The sequence below is a fragment of the Palaemon carinicauda genome, chromosome 26 (genome assembly GCF_036898095.1).
Source record: "Palaemon carinicauda isolate YSFRI2023 chromosome 26, ASM3689809v2, whole genome shotgun sequence".
Lineage (NCBI taxonomy): Eukaryota > Metazoa > Arthropoda > Malacostraca > Decapoda > Palaemonidae > Palaemon > Palaemon carinicauda.
This window is the reverse complement of record NC_090750.1, coordinates 90,192,918-90,210,325: the sequence shown is the minus strand read 5'-3', so window position 1 is coordinate 90,210,325 and position 17,408 is coordinate 90,192,918. Positions and strand designations below refer to the sequence as shown.

Genomic DNA, 17,408 nt, shown 5'->3' with positions numbered 1-17,408 from the left:
CAAAATTTCAGGGTTTTCTATCAATTTTATATATATATGATTTATCCTTATTTTACAAAGCAGTCAGCAATTTTTGGGTAAGTATTGAGACTACGTAGATAATTTACTTCCTCTCATCTATATTCAAAAAAAGCCTAAACTCAAGGACAAATCTTTATCTGTGCAGAACCCCATCTTTTAGCCTGAGCATTCTTAGCCTTAATAATATAAGACCTGGAACATTTACTTCATAGTGCAGTATTATGAAATTTTTTTGTGCATTTTGGAGTGTTTCATGTTTTGTCAATATTATTATCTGTGAAGATCCTATGGAATTTTCTTCTAAATCTTTTTTAACTGGAATGATGACTTAGCATTTGTGGAAACATATATTTCCAGTATCAGAATATTTTTGGAGGTAACCTGCAATTGTCTGGAGTGTATATCCTTACAGTACTTTGAAATGTATCAAGGTCTTAATAAAATGATACGATATATTGAAAGTACAAGACGAGCATATTATGTCATAAAAAGTATGAGTTTAGGATTAAAGCGTCTTTTCCCCTCGTACTATTCATTGCCGTGACCCTTCATCTGAACCTGCTCTGTAAATACTCTCTTACTGCCTTTGCTACCTTGGAATTAATTTTATAAATTTTGTCTGGTGTTGTTGTAAATACTATACAAACTCACTCAACTTTGCTTATATTAAAAATTTGGGAATGATAAAATTGTGATTTTGTAAATAATTTTATGTATATCAATTACCTAAAGTAGATTTGGGGCCTTTCTACATCAGCGGCCAGTTCCTCCCACGTGCATAGTAAATGGGCACCAACTAACATAAACTTCCCCGCCTAACCTAACCTACAAGTCGTGTCCTTACCTACTTACCCTGTGACCCCATTACACTGCCGTATTCGTAGCCGGCCATCGTCATACATACAAGTGGCTGCTATCATACATACACCCCTAGATTTTAAGGATACGGTATTCTTCAAGCTAAATAAATAACAAAAGATGAATTAGCTTAATAGTGATGCCTATAGTTGAAAGGATAACATTTGTATATATTTTGATTGCTAATTTAAAGAATATTTCTTGATCCAGATATTTTGTTTGGCGGGGAAATGCTAATCTTGAAGTAGATCTTCTAAGAATTTTGTCAGAGAGAGAATGTACCTGTATTGTAAATTTTAATTAAATGTTAAGGTTATAAATCGGGTTATACTTTTAGTTTGAGTTTTGATTTAATTTTCAAGTGTTACTTGAATCGCTTAAGAAGTTTTCATCTATTTTGCTTCAATCATGTTTAAATTATTGCCATTTGTTTCACTTCATGTAGTGCAACCTGTGTCAAGGTATTTATTGATTTTATAATGTACATTTGTGCTACTGTGTTACGAGTTACATATATTGAGTATCTTTTGAAAAACAAAGTTAAATTTCCTAAAAATAAAAAAGGGTGCCAGACTGCTATTCTCCATTTAAGAAATGCATACTGTAAGTTATTGTAGCTCCTGTACGTTTGAACTCAAACGGAAGAATGATTCCAAGTTAAAGAGTACAGGTATAGCTCTGTTAATAATTCCGAGTTAAAGAGTTCAGGTATAGCTCTGTTAATAATTCCAAGTTAAAGAGTACAGGTATAGCTCTGTTATGCTACAGTTAGCTCTCGATAAATAGAGATTTGGGGACAAATTCTTCTGTAAAAAGTCTCAAATTCCATCAAACATTTTTGTATTTCAAGATATTTTAAAAAAGTTAATTTGGAGGTTACTGCTATCCAATATACAAAGATACAGCTTATATATCCTTCTGACTACATAATGCTCTTGTGTGGAATGTGGCACTCTGAGAATTTTTCCTTAAGCTTATCCTAATTTAAGAAATGTAATTTTCATGCCATATCACATGCAGAAGGTCCTCAGGTTATGAATGAGATCCGTTCTTACGATGCTCCAGAAGCCTTTTTTCATCATGTCAGATTTATATACCTAACATATTGTACTGTCCGTACATACTGTACATACTAACATGCATATATACTGTATATACTTTAAAAAGAGAAAACAATCTCTTGCCATTTATAAATTGCTGTACCTTTTACATACAAATACTTGTACCCTATACAGTAGTATACCTACAATTAAACAGTACTAGTAGACAATAATTCATACTGTATATATAACAATATCTTACCTTGATTCTTGTGGTTGGCCTGCCCACTGCATTAAGGAGTCTCTCACACTTCCAATAATGCACAACAACAAAAAAAAAAGGCTCAGAAATATCCGGAAATGAGCGGAATCAAAATCCAGAATATGTATTATAAACAAAGATGGCGAGCTTATGCTTAAGTGACACGCGCTACTTTGTAGCTTTAATTGCTCTCCGCGCCGGCAAGTAGTTTGTCATATCAATGAACCAAACGTTATAACTCGAAATTGAGTAATGAGGATTTATTCAAGTACCTAATGGGAGCCCGTTCGCAACTATAAATTGGCTTAACTCAAGATAGTCGCAACTCAAGGACCTCCTGTACTGTAATAGATTTAAAAAAAAAAAGAAAAAAAAAATACAAATCGGACACAAATGATGCTACAATAACTTTGAAATAAAGGAAAGAAGACCTTTAAAGTTACACTTGTTCAACAACAAAGCCATTACCTATGACTAGCCCAAATCTCCGAATATCAAATAACCCTTTTACCCCCAATGGACGTACTGGTACGTTTCACAAAACTCATCCCTTTACCCTCATGGACGTATTGGTACGTCCTTGCAAAAAACTGCTATTTACATTTATTTTTTGCATATTTTTGATAACTTTATGAGAAACTTCAGGCATTTTCCAAAAGAATGAGACCAACCTGACCTCTATGACGAAAATTAAGGCTTTTAGAGCAATTTAAAAAATATATACTGCAAAATGTGCTTGAAAAAAAATAAAGGCCCGGGGGTTAAGGGTTGGAAAGTTCCAAATAGCCTGGGGGTAAAAGGGTTGAGGTGGGAATTGGTGTGCTGCAAAAAAAAAAAAAAATTGCATGGTTGAAACCTGTGGGGATCCAATTGGATTTCTTTGGTATTAACTTAAAAACCTTTGTTTTCACATACATGTTGGGATTTGTGTGTTGTGTTAAAGGCAGAAAGCCCAATAATCAAATAAAATCTTTCGGTGTTCAAATTACTCCATTTAGTCATTCCTACAAGTAAAAATCCTTGTGAGAATTTTATAAATGAAAAAGGTTGATGGATTAGATATACAGTATTATATTTACATATATAGAAACCACACTTGAAGTTGTGGGTACTTGTCCACTGCTATTGTGGTGTCCAACAATTCCCTTCAGTATCTCATTCTTGAGGTACAAGCTGGCAAATTCTTCAGGATGCTCCCACAGGTATGCCATAATTGTAGCCACATCCAATTTCTGTCTTAGGAGTCGAGAAGTTGAATGGTATTATTATTACTAGCTAAGCTACAACCCTAGTTGGAAAAGCAAGATGCTTCAAGCCCAACAGGGGAAAATAGCCCAGTGAGGAAGGGAAATACTGTAATGAAATTGATAAGGAATGAATATTGAATATAAAATATCTTGATAATTTTTTCGTTTACAATTTAGGTTTTTCGGTCACTAATTGCCCATCACAATTAGGAATTTTTTTCCATGGTTAGCTAGCACACTGCCATCATTCTTCTTTCATCCATCTTTCCTATCCGCCAAACATTGCCATTATAATGATATGATACATTTATAATTTTGTTTTCCTTTTTTTAACTTATTCAATTAGAAGATAGGGTAAAGAAATAAAGTAAAGGAGGTTAGTCTCTTGTAATTTGGGTAAAAACGAACTCGCATTATACGTTAGATACTATGATATAATAATATTTTATTGGTGAAAATTTTGGGGGTCACACTACATGCGAGATCAGCTATTAAATGAGTATATACAGTATATTGCATAGATGATCTGGCGAGTCTTACTCTAGAGCAATAAATATCTTCACATTAGTGTCTTTCTGAACTCTATGTCCAATTTAGCTTTTGAGAATTACCGGTTGGAAGCCAGGTAGTTGAGTATCGATTGGTTTAGTAATACAGTACTGTATAATAGTTGCATGTAGAAGAGAAATTAAAAATGGTTGTGAAAACCTTTGAATTAGTTTTTTACTTTTATCATTATAAGAACATAATTAACATATTAGTCAAGATCACAGCTCCCATGTACAGAGAAGGTAGTCCTTTTCATACTTGCATGTACTTGTACAGTAGTTTTAATTCTAGGCTAAGTTTTGAAATGACTAATATTTAGAATCTAAGACAGTAGTAGAAGTTACTGTAACATTATAAAGACAGAAAAGTGTAAGCTAGAGGTGCAAGAGCTCTTGTTTTGTTCTCGAATAGAAAAGCTGTAAAGGGAGAGCATGGTAAGGTGTAGTAAGTAGTCTGGCAGCTGAAAGACTATCCCATCCATATTAATGACTACTGTAACAAAAGGTTACTGAACTTGACACAGGTTAAACATCTGATGTGGGACTTTCTCAGCTTAAATCAATTCTTGATTCTACTGTCATGTGTTGAATTATTATCAGGGTTTTGTCCTGTGCCACCTTTCATTGATGTCTCTTAATATCAGAAAGCGTACTCTGAAGGTCCTACGTGCCATTGTTATGCAGTACTGTGTGGTTGTCTTTGCAGAAATTAAGCCTGTCCTGCGAAAAGAAACTATCGCCTGTACAGATCCAGGTGGGTACTTAGTGCATGAGCATGTGCATCCTGGGTTGGTGTTGGAAGCATTATTATTATTTTAAGTTCGTATTGTTTCCCCTTTTTTTTTATATTTTCACCCCGTTATGGTTGATTTTTGCCTTTTTATTCCTCTGCTGTCATATGACCCGATTGTTATTTCAGTATTCTACTTTAATTAAATACTTATGTTTCATACGTATCCTGTATAGCTTAATAGTGCCCTTTTCTCTGAGCAAGTGAACGGCACCATTAGTTATACAGGGAGGTATTTAAACATTTATTTTATTTTAAAAATGCATTTTGATCTTGTTTTTTAATATTTTCTAATATCCTGATTTTTTATTAAATAAGGTTATTTTCGGTGTTTTGATATGAAAAATTTACCCTTTGGTTATAATTTCCATTTATAGTAACAATTATATATTTCTGAGAATACAGTTATAAATATTCATTTCACTCAAATTGTAGAACATGATTTAGATGTTTCATAGTGTTTATGGTATTCAAATTATGGTATTTGTATTAGCATTTTCATGAAATTTCAGAATTCAAAGTTTTCCTTTCATCAGTATACTGTATGCAAAATGCTAAAGTATGACATTCATGATTTGAATAACTACACTTCATTTTTATTGTATTTTTCTGTACAAGTTAGTTGATGTTGAAATTATACGGGTAGTATTTTATCATTTTGATGTTTTGTGGCCCAGGGTGTTGAGTAGTACTTTCTACATTTTTTTTTAATCATGCCTTTCCTTTAGAGACTGAAGCAGAAGTTAGTAGTCATTATTTAATTTTGTCATTCTGTTACTAGAGGCAAAATTTTATGCATAATGTTGAAGCTTTGAACTTGAACAATTGACTCAGAGAGAAAATCTGGTCTGAATTTCATCATAAAAACTGCCTGGAAAGACAATTTTATGATTAATATTAGGAATAGTTATCATGCAATTATAAAGTAAATATGGTATATTTCCTTGATTTTAAATTGTAAGGCGATTAGTGGCTTGCATTGGAACCTTATATTCATGTTTAGCTATAAGTAGGGGTTGGACGTGGACCCTTTTGGGGTACTATTAAAATTTTTATTTCTGCTTGAAGGGTTATATTGCCTTGGTGGTGGTGATGGTAGTGAATTGCTTAACAGATGGGTCTAAAAATTAGATAATATATCTCTCTCTCTCTCTCTCTCTCTCTCTCTCTCTCTCTCTCTCTCTCATATAATGGAGAACCCTTTTTATACATTACAGTTTTGACTTACACAATAGATCTGCTATATTTTACATCAGCTATTCTGTGGTTTGCCTCTTTTTATCTTCCTACCAGTTTTAGTTGTATTTATTTCCAGAGACTTTGATCCCCCAATCATCCACAATAGTATAAATGAGGATGTGGAAAATTCCCTTGATATCTGCGTAATATGTTGTAGTTACGGTAATCTAGTTTAAACTATAGTCAATTCTTCTTAGTGAGGCATATTTGCACCGACTCGCAGGGGTGCCCTTTTAGCTCGGAAAAGTTTCCTGATCGTTGATTGGTTAGAATTATCTTGTGCAACCAATCAGCGATCAGGAAACTTTAATAAGCTAAAAGGGCACCCCTGTGAGTCGGTGCAAATATGCCTCACTAAAAAGAGTTGACTATAGGCTACCTTAAAATCCCAGCCCCACCTTGCTTCGCTGATGTTATATCCACTAAATTAAGTGTATAGAATCCATAAAAGTAAGAGCGGTATAGGCTGAAACATAAAAGCAGTCCAGCAAGAGAATATGTAACAGGAAATACACATATAAATTTCACAACCCAAATTAATTCTCTCTCTCTCTCTCTCTCTCTCTCTCTCTCTCTCTCTCTCTCTCTCTCTCTCTCTCAAAAGCATGAAAACAAGGATGAAATAAACAAATGTATAAATATTGTTTGCAATTAAAGGTGTCGGGAATGGATTTAAGAAATACTAACGCAATTGCATACCAAAGATAGTTATAGAATAAAACATGGTAATAGGATTATTTTAGATACTGGAAGTGCAGGGTATTGAAGGATTGCTGTACGTGCAGTATATGAGTCTTGCATATTAAGAATTAATTGTTTAATCTTACGCTTGATCATAGTGTTCTTCAAAATTTTTCTCTTATCAAATATGTTCAAACTATTAAGCTACTTTCAGGTCTTTTACACCACTTATCAATCATTCCACACTCCGTAATGATATAGTTCATTTTTATGTGCAGTTACCTTGCACTAGCTGTACTCCTTTGTTTTTCTCTGAATTTTTTACATTATTTTTCAAGAGGTGGAAGAGTACCTTATCAGAAATTAATAGTTTTATTTATGCAAACTATATATATATATATATATATATGTATATATATATATATATATATATATAAACATGAATTTGTTGTGGATAGGGTAGGAAGGTTGGAAATAGTTACTGGGACCACCAGCCCTCAGCCAAGTATGGAAGTGTTCAGTGAAGAAGGAATTTATTTTTAGTAAAACATATGGAGAGAGAAATGTGTGAATAATAGGAATTAAAAGTATAATTTTAGAGGAAACAAAAAAGGAAGGATGGAAGAAGCAGTTTAACCTTTGTCATTGAATAAAATTGGAGCAAATAGAATATAGTGGGAATACTAAATAAAAGTGTATGTGGATGATTAGAAACAAGAAATTTTTTAATTTTCATTGATTGAGAAAACCATGATTAATGAAGAAAATATAAATTTGTTACTTGTATTCACACAACAGTAGCATAATTGAAGGTGTAACATGAAACATTTTAATATTAAAGCCTCGGTTACAGTTTTAAGAAGAGGTTTTGAAAATATTCCTGATTTTTATGATAGAACAAATGAGATGCTTTGAAATTTGATATAAAGATAATAGGTAAATTCATAGTAAAAAAAAAAAAAAAAATATTAATTTTTGTGTTAAGTGTTTTTGGTCGTACTTTTTTTTCTCTAGAACAAGATGCAGACAGAGCTGAAGTAATGGATAACTCGGGTGAAGAGGAGGTTCCACCAAGAAGATTGCTCAAGGACCCAGAGGGTGTGGTTAAGGATGGAGTGGAGGAAGCGCAGCCGACTGAAGGTACAGTTTTTTTCCTGAGCACATTTTTAACGTTTGCAGAAATCTGTGACATTAAGAACTTGAAGTTTTCCATTTTATTAAAGACATTTAAAACATCATTAATTGAAATTTTCATAGTTGGAAAATTTCAGGAATTGCCTTAGGGATTCCAATAACAGTTGAAGCAAAATGAATAAAAGAGTTTTTACCTTCGCCGAAGGGTGACATTGACACAAGAAGAAATTTATTTGACTTGCATCTGATCCAGACTGCTGATCCTGTTCCTGGTTACGTCCAAAATTTAATTTAGAACTCAAACTTAACCCTTTTACCCCCAAAGGACCTACTGGTACGTTTCACAAAACCCATCCCTTTACCCCCATGGACGTACCGGTACGTCCCTGCAAAAAACTGTTATTTATATTTTTTTTTTTTGCATATTTTTGATAATTTTTCAGAAACTTCAGGCATTTTCCAAGAGAATGAGACCAACCTGACCTCTCTATGACAAAAATTAAGGCTGTTAGACTAATGTAAATAAATTATATTGCAAAATGTGCTTGAAAAAAAATAACCCCCGGGGGGGTAGAGGGTTGGAAAGTTCCAAATAGCCTGGGGGTAAAAGGGTTAAGAGCAACTCATGGTAGACATTGAATTCACCTCTTAAAAAATTAAATAAGGAGAACAAAAGTAGAAACATACTGAGCTGCATTTGATCCAATAAACCACCATGAATTTATAGTGTCTTTTTATAGGTTATCTGTAAAGAAACTTGTCAATAAGTTAAACAAGGAAGTCAGTGTTAATTTTACTGTATATCGTGTAATTTGAAAGACTAATGATGACAAGCAAGTTTTTTTTCCTCCATTCTTTTTCATACCAATAATGTAATTTTTGTCTTCCAAAGTTGTTCTTATTGCCAGCAAACAAGATTTCTGTAGGATAATTGAACATATCCACTTAATTATTACCTCAAAGTTTATTATTGTTCTTCTGTAATATAGATATTAATAGTGGAAGTTAAATAATGGTTTCTTCTAAGTAAAAGATTCCCTTTGGCAGAGATGTTGAATGACATCTGTGAAGCTCCGAACTCTTTTAAGCTTTAATGTAGTTTTTTAATATCTGCCCCATTGGTATCAGCAATTAATTCTAATTTCCCTCGATCTCGCATATTCTTATTTGTCCCTGTGGTATCTAGTCAGTGATGCAATTTGCACCAAACTATTATCCCCACATGAAAGTACTGTATTTAAATATAAACTTTCCTCATATATTTATATTTTCCTTTCTTCACAGTGTATGTAACATTAGATTTTCTCTTTTCAGACACAAGTGTCGTACACGAGGAAGTTGAAAAAATGTCGTCTGTTTTAGCAACTATGTGGCTCGGATCCCAGAGTGGATCGATATACGTGCACTCAGCTGTTCGTCAGTGGAAGCGTTCATTACATTCTATCAAGCTCAAGGATTCTGTGTTATCAATTGTGTAAGTAATATGTAATCTTTATGAGGTGAAAATTATTTAATTTATGACTATATTTTTATACTGTATATGAATAAGGTTAATTACTAATATTATTGATTACTTTTTTAATTAGCCAGTTAACAAAATATATTGATTTGACTTAAAATATCGTGAAAATCATCATAAGATATACCGTATATTTCGGCATTTAAGTCGAACCATTTGAACCAAAAGAAATCCTCCCCCTAAAAAGGGGGTCGTCTTAACAGTAACAAAAATTGAACCTTTAATCCTGTGAGGTATCGATACCGGCAACTGGGTATTTTTAGGGTCCTCAAGGTAAGCAAAACTACAAATACCCTTGGAGTTTCGATTGTTAAAGGTCTTATACCTACGATATAAGCTAAAATCAAGAAATTTTGCCTAGAATTTGGAGCTGTCTTATCTGTAGGTTGCCTTATACGCCGAAATACATGGTTAATAATCTAGAATTTTGAGTCGTCTTATACACCGAAATATACAGTAAATAATTGCTTTTTTGTTTTTGTTTTTCACAGACACCTCAAAGGTCGCGTTTTAGCGGCTCTTGCTGATGGAACTGTCGCTATTTTCCATCGGCAAGGTGATGGCCAGTGGGACTTAACTAATTATCACTTACTTGATCTTGGAAAACCACATCATTCCATTCGCTGCATGCACGTTGTGCACAACAAAGTTTGGTGTGGATACCGAAACAAGATTCACGTCGTAGATCCTAAAATTATGAACGTAGAAGTAAGTTTTTTGTTGATGTGTATATGTAGTTTTGTCAATTTTGTATATTTTTGTAGTAATTGCAAAAGTCGTGTGACAAGCAGTTGCCTTTACTATTGTAGCATTAGGAAGTATCTCCTTTTGTCCATGACTTTCAGTGAGAGGTTTTTCTTTGCTTGGTGAAGTGAAAGAGATTTTCCAGAATTTAAATATATTTCCACTGTTTTGTTAACAAATGATAGAAAAATGTATAGAACTGAGTTTTCTTCTTAAAAGATAATAGTTTCACAAGTCAGTTACTTATAACAGTGAACTTTATAGTTAGTGAATAGCCTAGAGACTAGAGTTGATATATTGACATGTGCTTATGCCCATCAGATCACCACGTGTGTCAGTTAATTAGATCATTAAATTATGTTGATACATACATCATACATATGCCAAGGCACTTCCCTCAATTTTGGGGGTTAGCCGACATCAAACAAATGAAACAAAAAAGGGGACCTTTCCTCTCCACGTTCCTCCCAGCCTGACAAGGGACTCAACCGAGTTCGGCTGGTACTGTTAGGGTGCTACAGCCCACCCTCCCCCATTATCCACCACAGATGAAGCTTCATAACGCTGAATCCCCTACTGCTGCTACCTCCACAGTCATCTAAGGCACCGGAGGAAGCAGCAGGGCCTACCGGAACTGCTTCACAATCGCTAGCCATTCATTCCTATTTCTAGCACACACTCTTGCCTCTCTCACATCTATCCTCCTATAACCCAGAGCTTTCTTCACTCCATCCATCCACCCAAACCTTGGCCTTCTTCTTGTACTTCTCCCATCAACTCTTGCATTCATCACCTTCTTTAGCAGACAGCCATTTTCCATTCTCTCAACATGGCCAAACCACCTCAATACATTCATATCCACTCTAGCTGCTAACTCGTTTCTTACACCCGTTCTCACCCTCACCACTTCGTTCCTAACCCTATCTACTCGAGATACACCAGCCATACTCCTTAGACACTTCATCTCAAACACATTCAATTTCTGTCTCTCCATCACTTTCATTCCCCACAACTCTGATCCATACATCACAGTTGGTACAGTCACTTTCTCATATAGAACTCTATCTACATTCATGCCCAACCATCTATTTTTTACTACTCCCTTAACTGCCCCCAACACTTTGTTGATGGCAAGGTAAAAATATTTAACTTATGGCTATCTTCTTAGTTATATAAGAATGCATAACCAAAATCTTTATAAGAAAATGATGGACATCAAATCATTGCAGAAATCATTTGATGCCCATCCACGTAAAGAGTCACAAGTAAGGCAGATGGCGTGGATTGGCGATGGTGTCTGGGTTAGCATCCGTTTAGATTCTACGCTACGGTTATATCACGCGCATACGTACCAACACTTGCAAGATGTGGATATAGAACCATACGTATCAAAAATGCTAGGTAAGATGTTTTTTATTTGTTTCAGCTTCTTGTTTGACAATTTAAGCATTATTTGGCTGACATTAGAATGTAGTATACATAAGGGATTTTGACAAAGGAAAAATCTATTTCTGGGCGAGGAACCTGTGTCGCCCAGTGAAACGGGTAGAATCTAGTATATATATATTTTTTTATTATGTTCTGCAAAAAAGGTAGGGTTCTATGTGAATTTATTACAGTACTATGTAATTGAATGCTTTTGATGTAATTGGTATGCAAGTTGAGTAAAATGTTAACATCCATTTTAAGATACTGCTACTTTTTGCATTGCACAGTATCCTCTTAAATTACTGTTAGAGCTTTGTCGTAGCAATCAACTAGCATATCCTTGTTACAGAGTAACATTGCTTTTCTGAATGAACGTTATAGCATTTTCCTAGCTTCCATCCAGCAAATATATGTCATTTTAGGTAAATCATTTGTTTTTGTTTCGTTTGATTCCAATTTTTTTATTCACATCAGAATGAGTAGCTGCAATGTGCATGGGAGTCGTATCTTTAATCTGATCACTCCTGAGTGCAAGCGTTTTCATTATTAGACTTTTGGAAGATAATCGTATTATTTGACTTATTAATCTTTCCTTTTTGTATTTTAATTTACTGAGCATGCCGATACATTTAGGCGATGATAGTAGCTCATTTGGTTTGAACGTGTTTTTTTTTCATGGGTCTTAATATTTGTTTTGCAATTTCATTGGCTTTGACCGTGATGAGAAATAGTTTGACTTTATTTTGACTTTTTCACTTTTAATTTCCTGTAGATTCTTAAAAAAAGTATTTGTTCCGACGTAGATACAAACCTGGAGCTATTTATAGGGTATACTTTCGGTGCAGCTGAAAGACGAGCCATGATAATTTTAGTGAGGGATAACTACCCCATCCACTAGTTAGCGGGTGGGCGGTGGGGTAGACTGGCTACCCTGCTCACTCACACCTCTCGGCTGAGTAACCACTTTCCTTCTATTTTATTTTTTGTTTTCTTGTGTGTTTTCATTCATCTTACATATATATGAGTGTATATATGTATAATGGAAATATACGTGGTTAGATACTTGTAACTTTGCTGTTAACAACGTATCCGACTGCCTCCGCCGTAAGGGAGTTGTCATTGCTGCCCTCCCTGCGACTGTTGGTCGGCAGGTTCTTAACACTGCCGTGTGTTTGCTTCATTACTGAATTAAAGTGTATAACAGTTCAGCTCCCTTTCGAGAAATTATCTCACAAGGAAGGTGACTTATTCCCCGAATAGTGTATTGTGTGCATCGGAACATGAATTGTAATTGATCACAACTTCCTTTTTTCACAGGTACCAGTGACATAGAACACAAGGCCGAGTGCTACGGCCGCCCTGTTCGTTATCCTGCGCTCCATGTGGTAGCTCGTGAGCTGCCCTCGTTACGAGGTAGCATTCGCTGTCAACCTTCAACTTGATGTTCCTCCTTCGCGAAAGAGAGAGAGAGAGACTGTTTTTTTTTTATTACGCCTATGCTTTTTTCCCATAGAGCTGGGAGAAAGCTTTACCTAGGCTATGTCCTCTTGCGGGAGGACTTCTCTCTCGTTCACGAAAGAGATTTTTAAGCCTACGCTTTTTTCCCATAGAGCTGGGAGAAAGCTTGTCTTTGGCGATGTCCTCCTTCGGGAGGACTTCTCCCTCGTTCGCTAGAGAGATATTTTACGCCTACGCTTTATTCCCATAGAGCTGGGAGAAAGCTCGTCTTAGGCGATCTCCTTCGAGAGAACTTCCCTCTTGTTCGCAAGAAATAACTTGTAGGAGCTTGTTGATCCACCAGGGGCGGTGGCAGAGCTTTCTCCGAAGCAGGTTATCCCTTCGGGGAATGAGTCTCGTCCTCGAGAGAAGACCGCTTCAGGGCATCGGTGGTCCCCTGTTACGCTTATGGTTCTCCTTCAGGGGCGGAGCGATAGCCTTATCTTAAGCGACATTCTCCTTCGGGAGAACAAACCTCTTATACGGAGGTGTTATCTTGTAACTTTAGTCATTCTGACACCTCGGTGTTTTGTGACAGGGAAACTTCGGTTTTTCGTTGCGCTGACCCTTCGTGGTCTCGTAACATTAGTTACGCTGAACCCTTGGGCTCTCGTAACTTTAGTCACTCTCAACACTTCGGTGTGTTGTGACAGGGAAACTTCGGTTTCTCGTTGCGCTGACCCTTCGGGGTCTCGTAACATTAAACATTAGTTACGTTGAACCCTAGGGCTCTTGTAACTTTAGTCACTGACATTTCGGTGTTTTGTGACAAGAAAACTTCGGTTTTTCGTTACGCTGACCCTTCGTGGTCTCGTAACATTAGTTATGCAGAACCCTTGGGCTCTCGTAACTTTAGTCACTCCGACACTTCAGTGTTTAGTGACAGGGAAACTGCGGATTCTCATTGCGCTGACCCTTCGGGGTCTCGCAACACAGGCTACGTTAGGCCTATGGTGTCTCGTGCCCTTAATCACGCTGATCCTTCAGGGTGACGTGACAGAGAAAATTCCGTTTCTCGTTTGCGCTGACCCTTCGGGGTCTCTCAACGCAGTTCACGCCGAACCTTTGGGTTCTCGTGATCATAGCCATACTTGTACGACAGAGTTTGGGGACTCATTGTGTTGACCGTTCGCACTCGTACAACACAGGCTATCGTGAATCTTCGGGTGAATGTAGTAGTGAGTACTCTCGCCACACTGAGAGCTCTGGCGCGCACGGACAATCGGGCGCACACGACTGGTTTGGCTTGCATGACCAAATTGGCGCACACGACTGGATTACCATGCACGACCAAATTGGCGCGCACGACCATATTGACACGCATGAGCACCTGGGCGCACGCAGTCAGTTGAAGTGCGCAAACAACTCTTATGACAGAGTTTTCGAACTCTCATCCCGTGAATTGTTCGCGCGGACCCATCGTCATCAAGAGTTTTACTCTGATGACAGAGGGATGCCTGCTGCTTAAGGGTTTACAAATCTCTACAGGTAACTATGACACAGTTCCTTTGGGTCCTGATCATGTAACACGATTCCTGAAAATTCCATCAGGAATCAGCAACAGAGTTCCTGCGGGTTCTTGGCACAACATCCCTTAAGGTTGTGAGAAAGGAATTCATAAATAGATTCTGAACCACTAGGTTCTCATCCGAATCTCTCAGTTTCCACGATCCAGAGTTTTTCTGAAAACTCTATGGTTGACCTCCCCCCCTACGGGATGGGTCTTCCAAAGGTGTGACTTGATACATCACTCTACACTCCCAGCTGATTACTATATCAGCTAGTCTGGTTTCGCGAGCACCGATCCTTTTGTTTTCGAACGAACCACCATCATCTTTCCTCCACCTTCCCACTTCGAGTGGTTTGGTTAGCAGATGGAAATGAGCGAGGAATGAAAAAATTCTTTACATTCCAGTTCATTTCCCCTTGCAGGCCTTGCCGGATTTAGACAGTAGTTTTCTCACTACCGAGAAAGCGTTCGATGGCAACCCTTTCGGGTAAGCGGTCGATGGCAATTATGTCTGACATTCTTGAAGCAAACTCCTACATCCGAGACTTCACCCTTTTCGGGAGGCTCGTTCCTGAGAAGTTTTTACAGAACTTTAACGGGTGTTGTTAAAACTTTATGAAGGCCGTAGGCCATCCCGGAGCATGCGCTCTACCCAAGACAAAACCGCGAGGTTATTGTCTTTAACTTGGTTTTACCGTTTGATGGAGGCAGCCTCCCCCGTCATCGTACCATGGGTATAACGACTTGCCTTTTACACGATTGGCTTCTGAGACTTTTTATTCTATCCTTACAGGGTTATTGTTTCGAACAATTAGTCCCGAAGGAACGTTGTTAGCTGACGTTAAAAGCGTGGGCAACTTTTCATTACGTTTACGAAGGTTTCAAACTCCGCCCACAGGTAACCAGACATCCGTTTCTGTGTATTGAACACTGGCTAGCCCCTCACATAAAGAGGAGGGGTAAACCAAAGGGGAAATGATCGTCTCTATAACTGTATATTTTTGTTTGAGAACATGTTCGCTCTAATTCAAGAAAATATTACAGTTAGTCAACGATCAAAATTCTTTCGGCAATAATGTTGCAATTCGTCGCACATACATTATTCCCGCAACCGGATTCGTTGCAAACGTTTCCTGGAGGCAGAGAATACGCATGCGCTAGCGCAAATAGACAAGTACATGTATGCGTGCAAGCGATTTTTCTGCCAATAAGGGCTATATACGTCTTGCAATTAGAACTCCGTTCTATTAAGTTGTATATTTATATCCCTTACTGAAACCAGGTTATTCAGTACATTACTTGGCTACTTTCCTGTAACCAGGCATACGGCATTTACGTTCTGCCTCCTTATAGGCATTTTTTCCTTTCCCCCCGATTGGAAGTCTTAGTCTCCTACAAAGGCTTTGGCTGGAAACTAATCATTAGCATATCTGTTCCCTAGTAGGGAACATTTAATATAAATGCTAGGTTACCAATCGGAGACGGAGAAGTACGAACGTTTTTTGTCCTAAGAAGGAGAAACCTCCGTTACGAACGTTTTCAACATTCTCCAACTGAGTCCCGAACACGACTTTTATGTCGAACTACGCATGTATGCGTGTCATGCCCACAGTTCGGTGTTACTACTCCGTAGTAGACTTATGCTCTTTACCCACCCAACAATAGATCGAAGATACGTCTCAGTCCCCTCTTGGGTTTGGTTGGATGCGTTCGGTGATTACCGTACAGTCTCTTGTCCGGAAAGCAATCTCTATGGAGATTCGCTATTATAACATAAGCTGTGCTGATTAACTGGTTTTCTGGTTGGTATCGGTCTTATTCGGCCAACCATACTGGTTTAGTGGCAGTTGGAGGGAGAACAGGCTGTTCCCCTTTGTTGCAAGAACGTGCAATTAGTTACACGTCTTGACATCATCTCTAGATGTGTTTATTGCTGTGCACTCCCCCTCCCTCCCCCCCCCCCCCAACCACTGGACAATCCGCAGATGATGGGTGGCAGACGAGAGCTTCTGCAAAGAGGCCTGTCTTCTCGTCTTCCCTCTGGATCTAATGCTCTCTTTAATGCATCAAAAGAGAGGTGGGGGCAGCATATGCTGCACCATTCCAGCCTCGTCCGTTGGCCTGATTCAGAAAGGTACCAGCATTCACCTCTCTTAGACAGAGGACAACTAGTTTCCCCCATCTGCTGGCGTCATTCCTGGTACAGGAATGTGCTTGCAAAACCACCCAGATAGTGGGCTCCTAGTGTCTTGGAATCATCTTGTATCCAACAAAGTCTTAACTTTGTGAGGTCCCCGACTGTAGTTATGCTCGCAGCGGCCCTGATCTTCAGGCTCCCACTCGACCGTTCCCCAGTCCCGGAATACCCCAGGCCCTCAAACAAGATCGGTGGGGCAGCCTAGAGGTGTGCCTTGGTTTTTTCACCCATTTGGTCTGGTGAAAAAGTCCTCAGCCAAGTCAGGATAAGCTAGATCTTATCAATGACTCCAATAGCTTCGCTATGGCATCCCACAGAATGGTTCCCAGATCTTCTGCAGCCCCTGACAGAGCTCCAATAGCTTCGCTATGTCAACCTGCAGAATGGTTCCCCGACCTTCTACAGCTCCTGACGGAGTTCCGAGGGATCTTCCTCTGCGGCACGATCTTCCAAGCAGCCACATGCTAACACTTTCCTAAGCCGTATCTTTTGCTTCGACTTCTCGCCTGGGACGATCCTACACCACCCCTCTCAGAGAGGCCTTTCGCAACAAGCTACGGAAAAGATGTCTAGGCACCTCAGACACTTTTGAGCGTCGGTCTTCCAGGCGAAGTGTTCGGGCCTTGGTGACTGATGTCGTGGAAGGGGATTCTCTCCCATCGATGCCTTTACTTATACAAGTGTGAGATAACT

The 17,408-nt window shown here is 37.9% G+C and overlaps 1 protein-coding gene across 26 annotated transcripts in view; it reads left to right on the top strand.

The window, feature by feature from the left end:
* Nucleotides 1–17,408, top strand: part of syd (JNK-interacting protein syd) — a 144,058-nt gene that overhangs the window by 78,470 nt on the left and 48,180 nt on the right. For 25 of the 26 annotated variants that reach the window (XM_068349950.1, XM_068349938.1, XM_068349962.1 and 22 more), the window contains 5 exons: nt 4,683–4,730; nt 7,701–7,826; nt 9,135–9,294; nt 9,831–10,047; nt 11,313–11,484. In XM_068349950.1, the coding sequence (XP_068206051.1) occupies nt 4,683–4,730; nt 7,701–7,826; nt 9,135–9,294; nt 9,831–10,047; nt 11,313–11,484 (723 nt within the window). The remainder of the gene's footprint in view (nt 1–4,682; nt 4,731–7,700; nt 7,827–9,134; nt 9,295–9,830; nt 10,048–11,312; nt 11,485–17,408) is intronic. The other variant, XM_068349951.1, reaches the window with a different exon arrangement.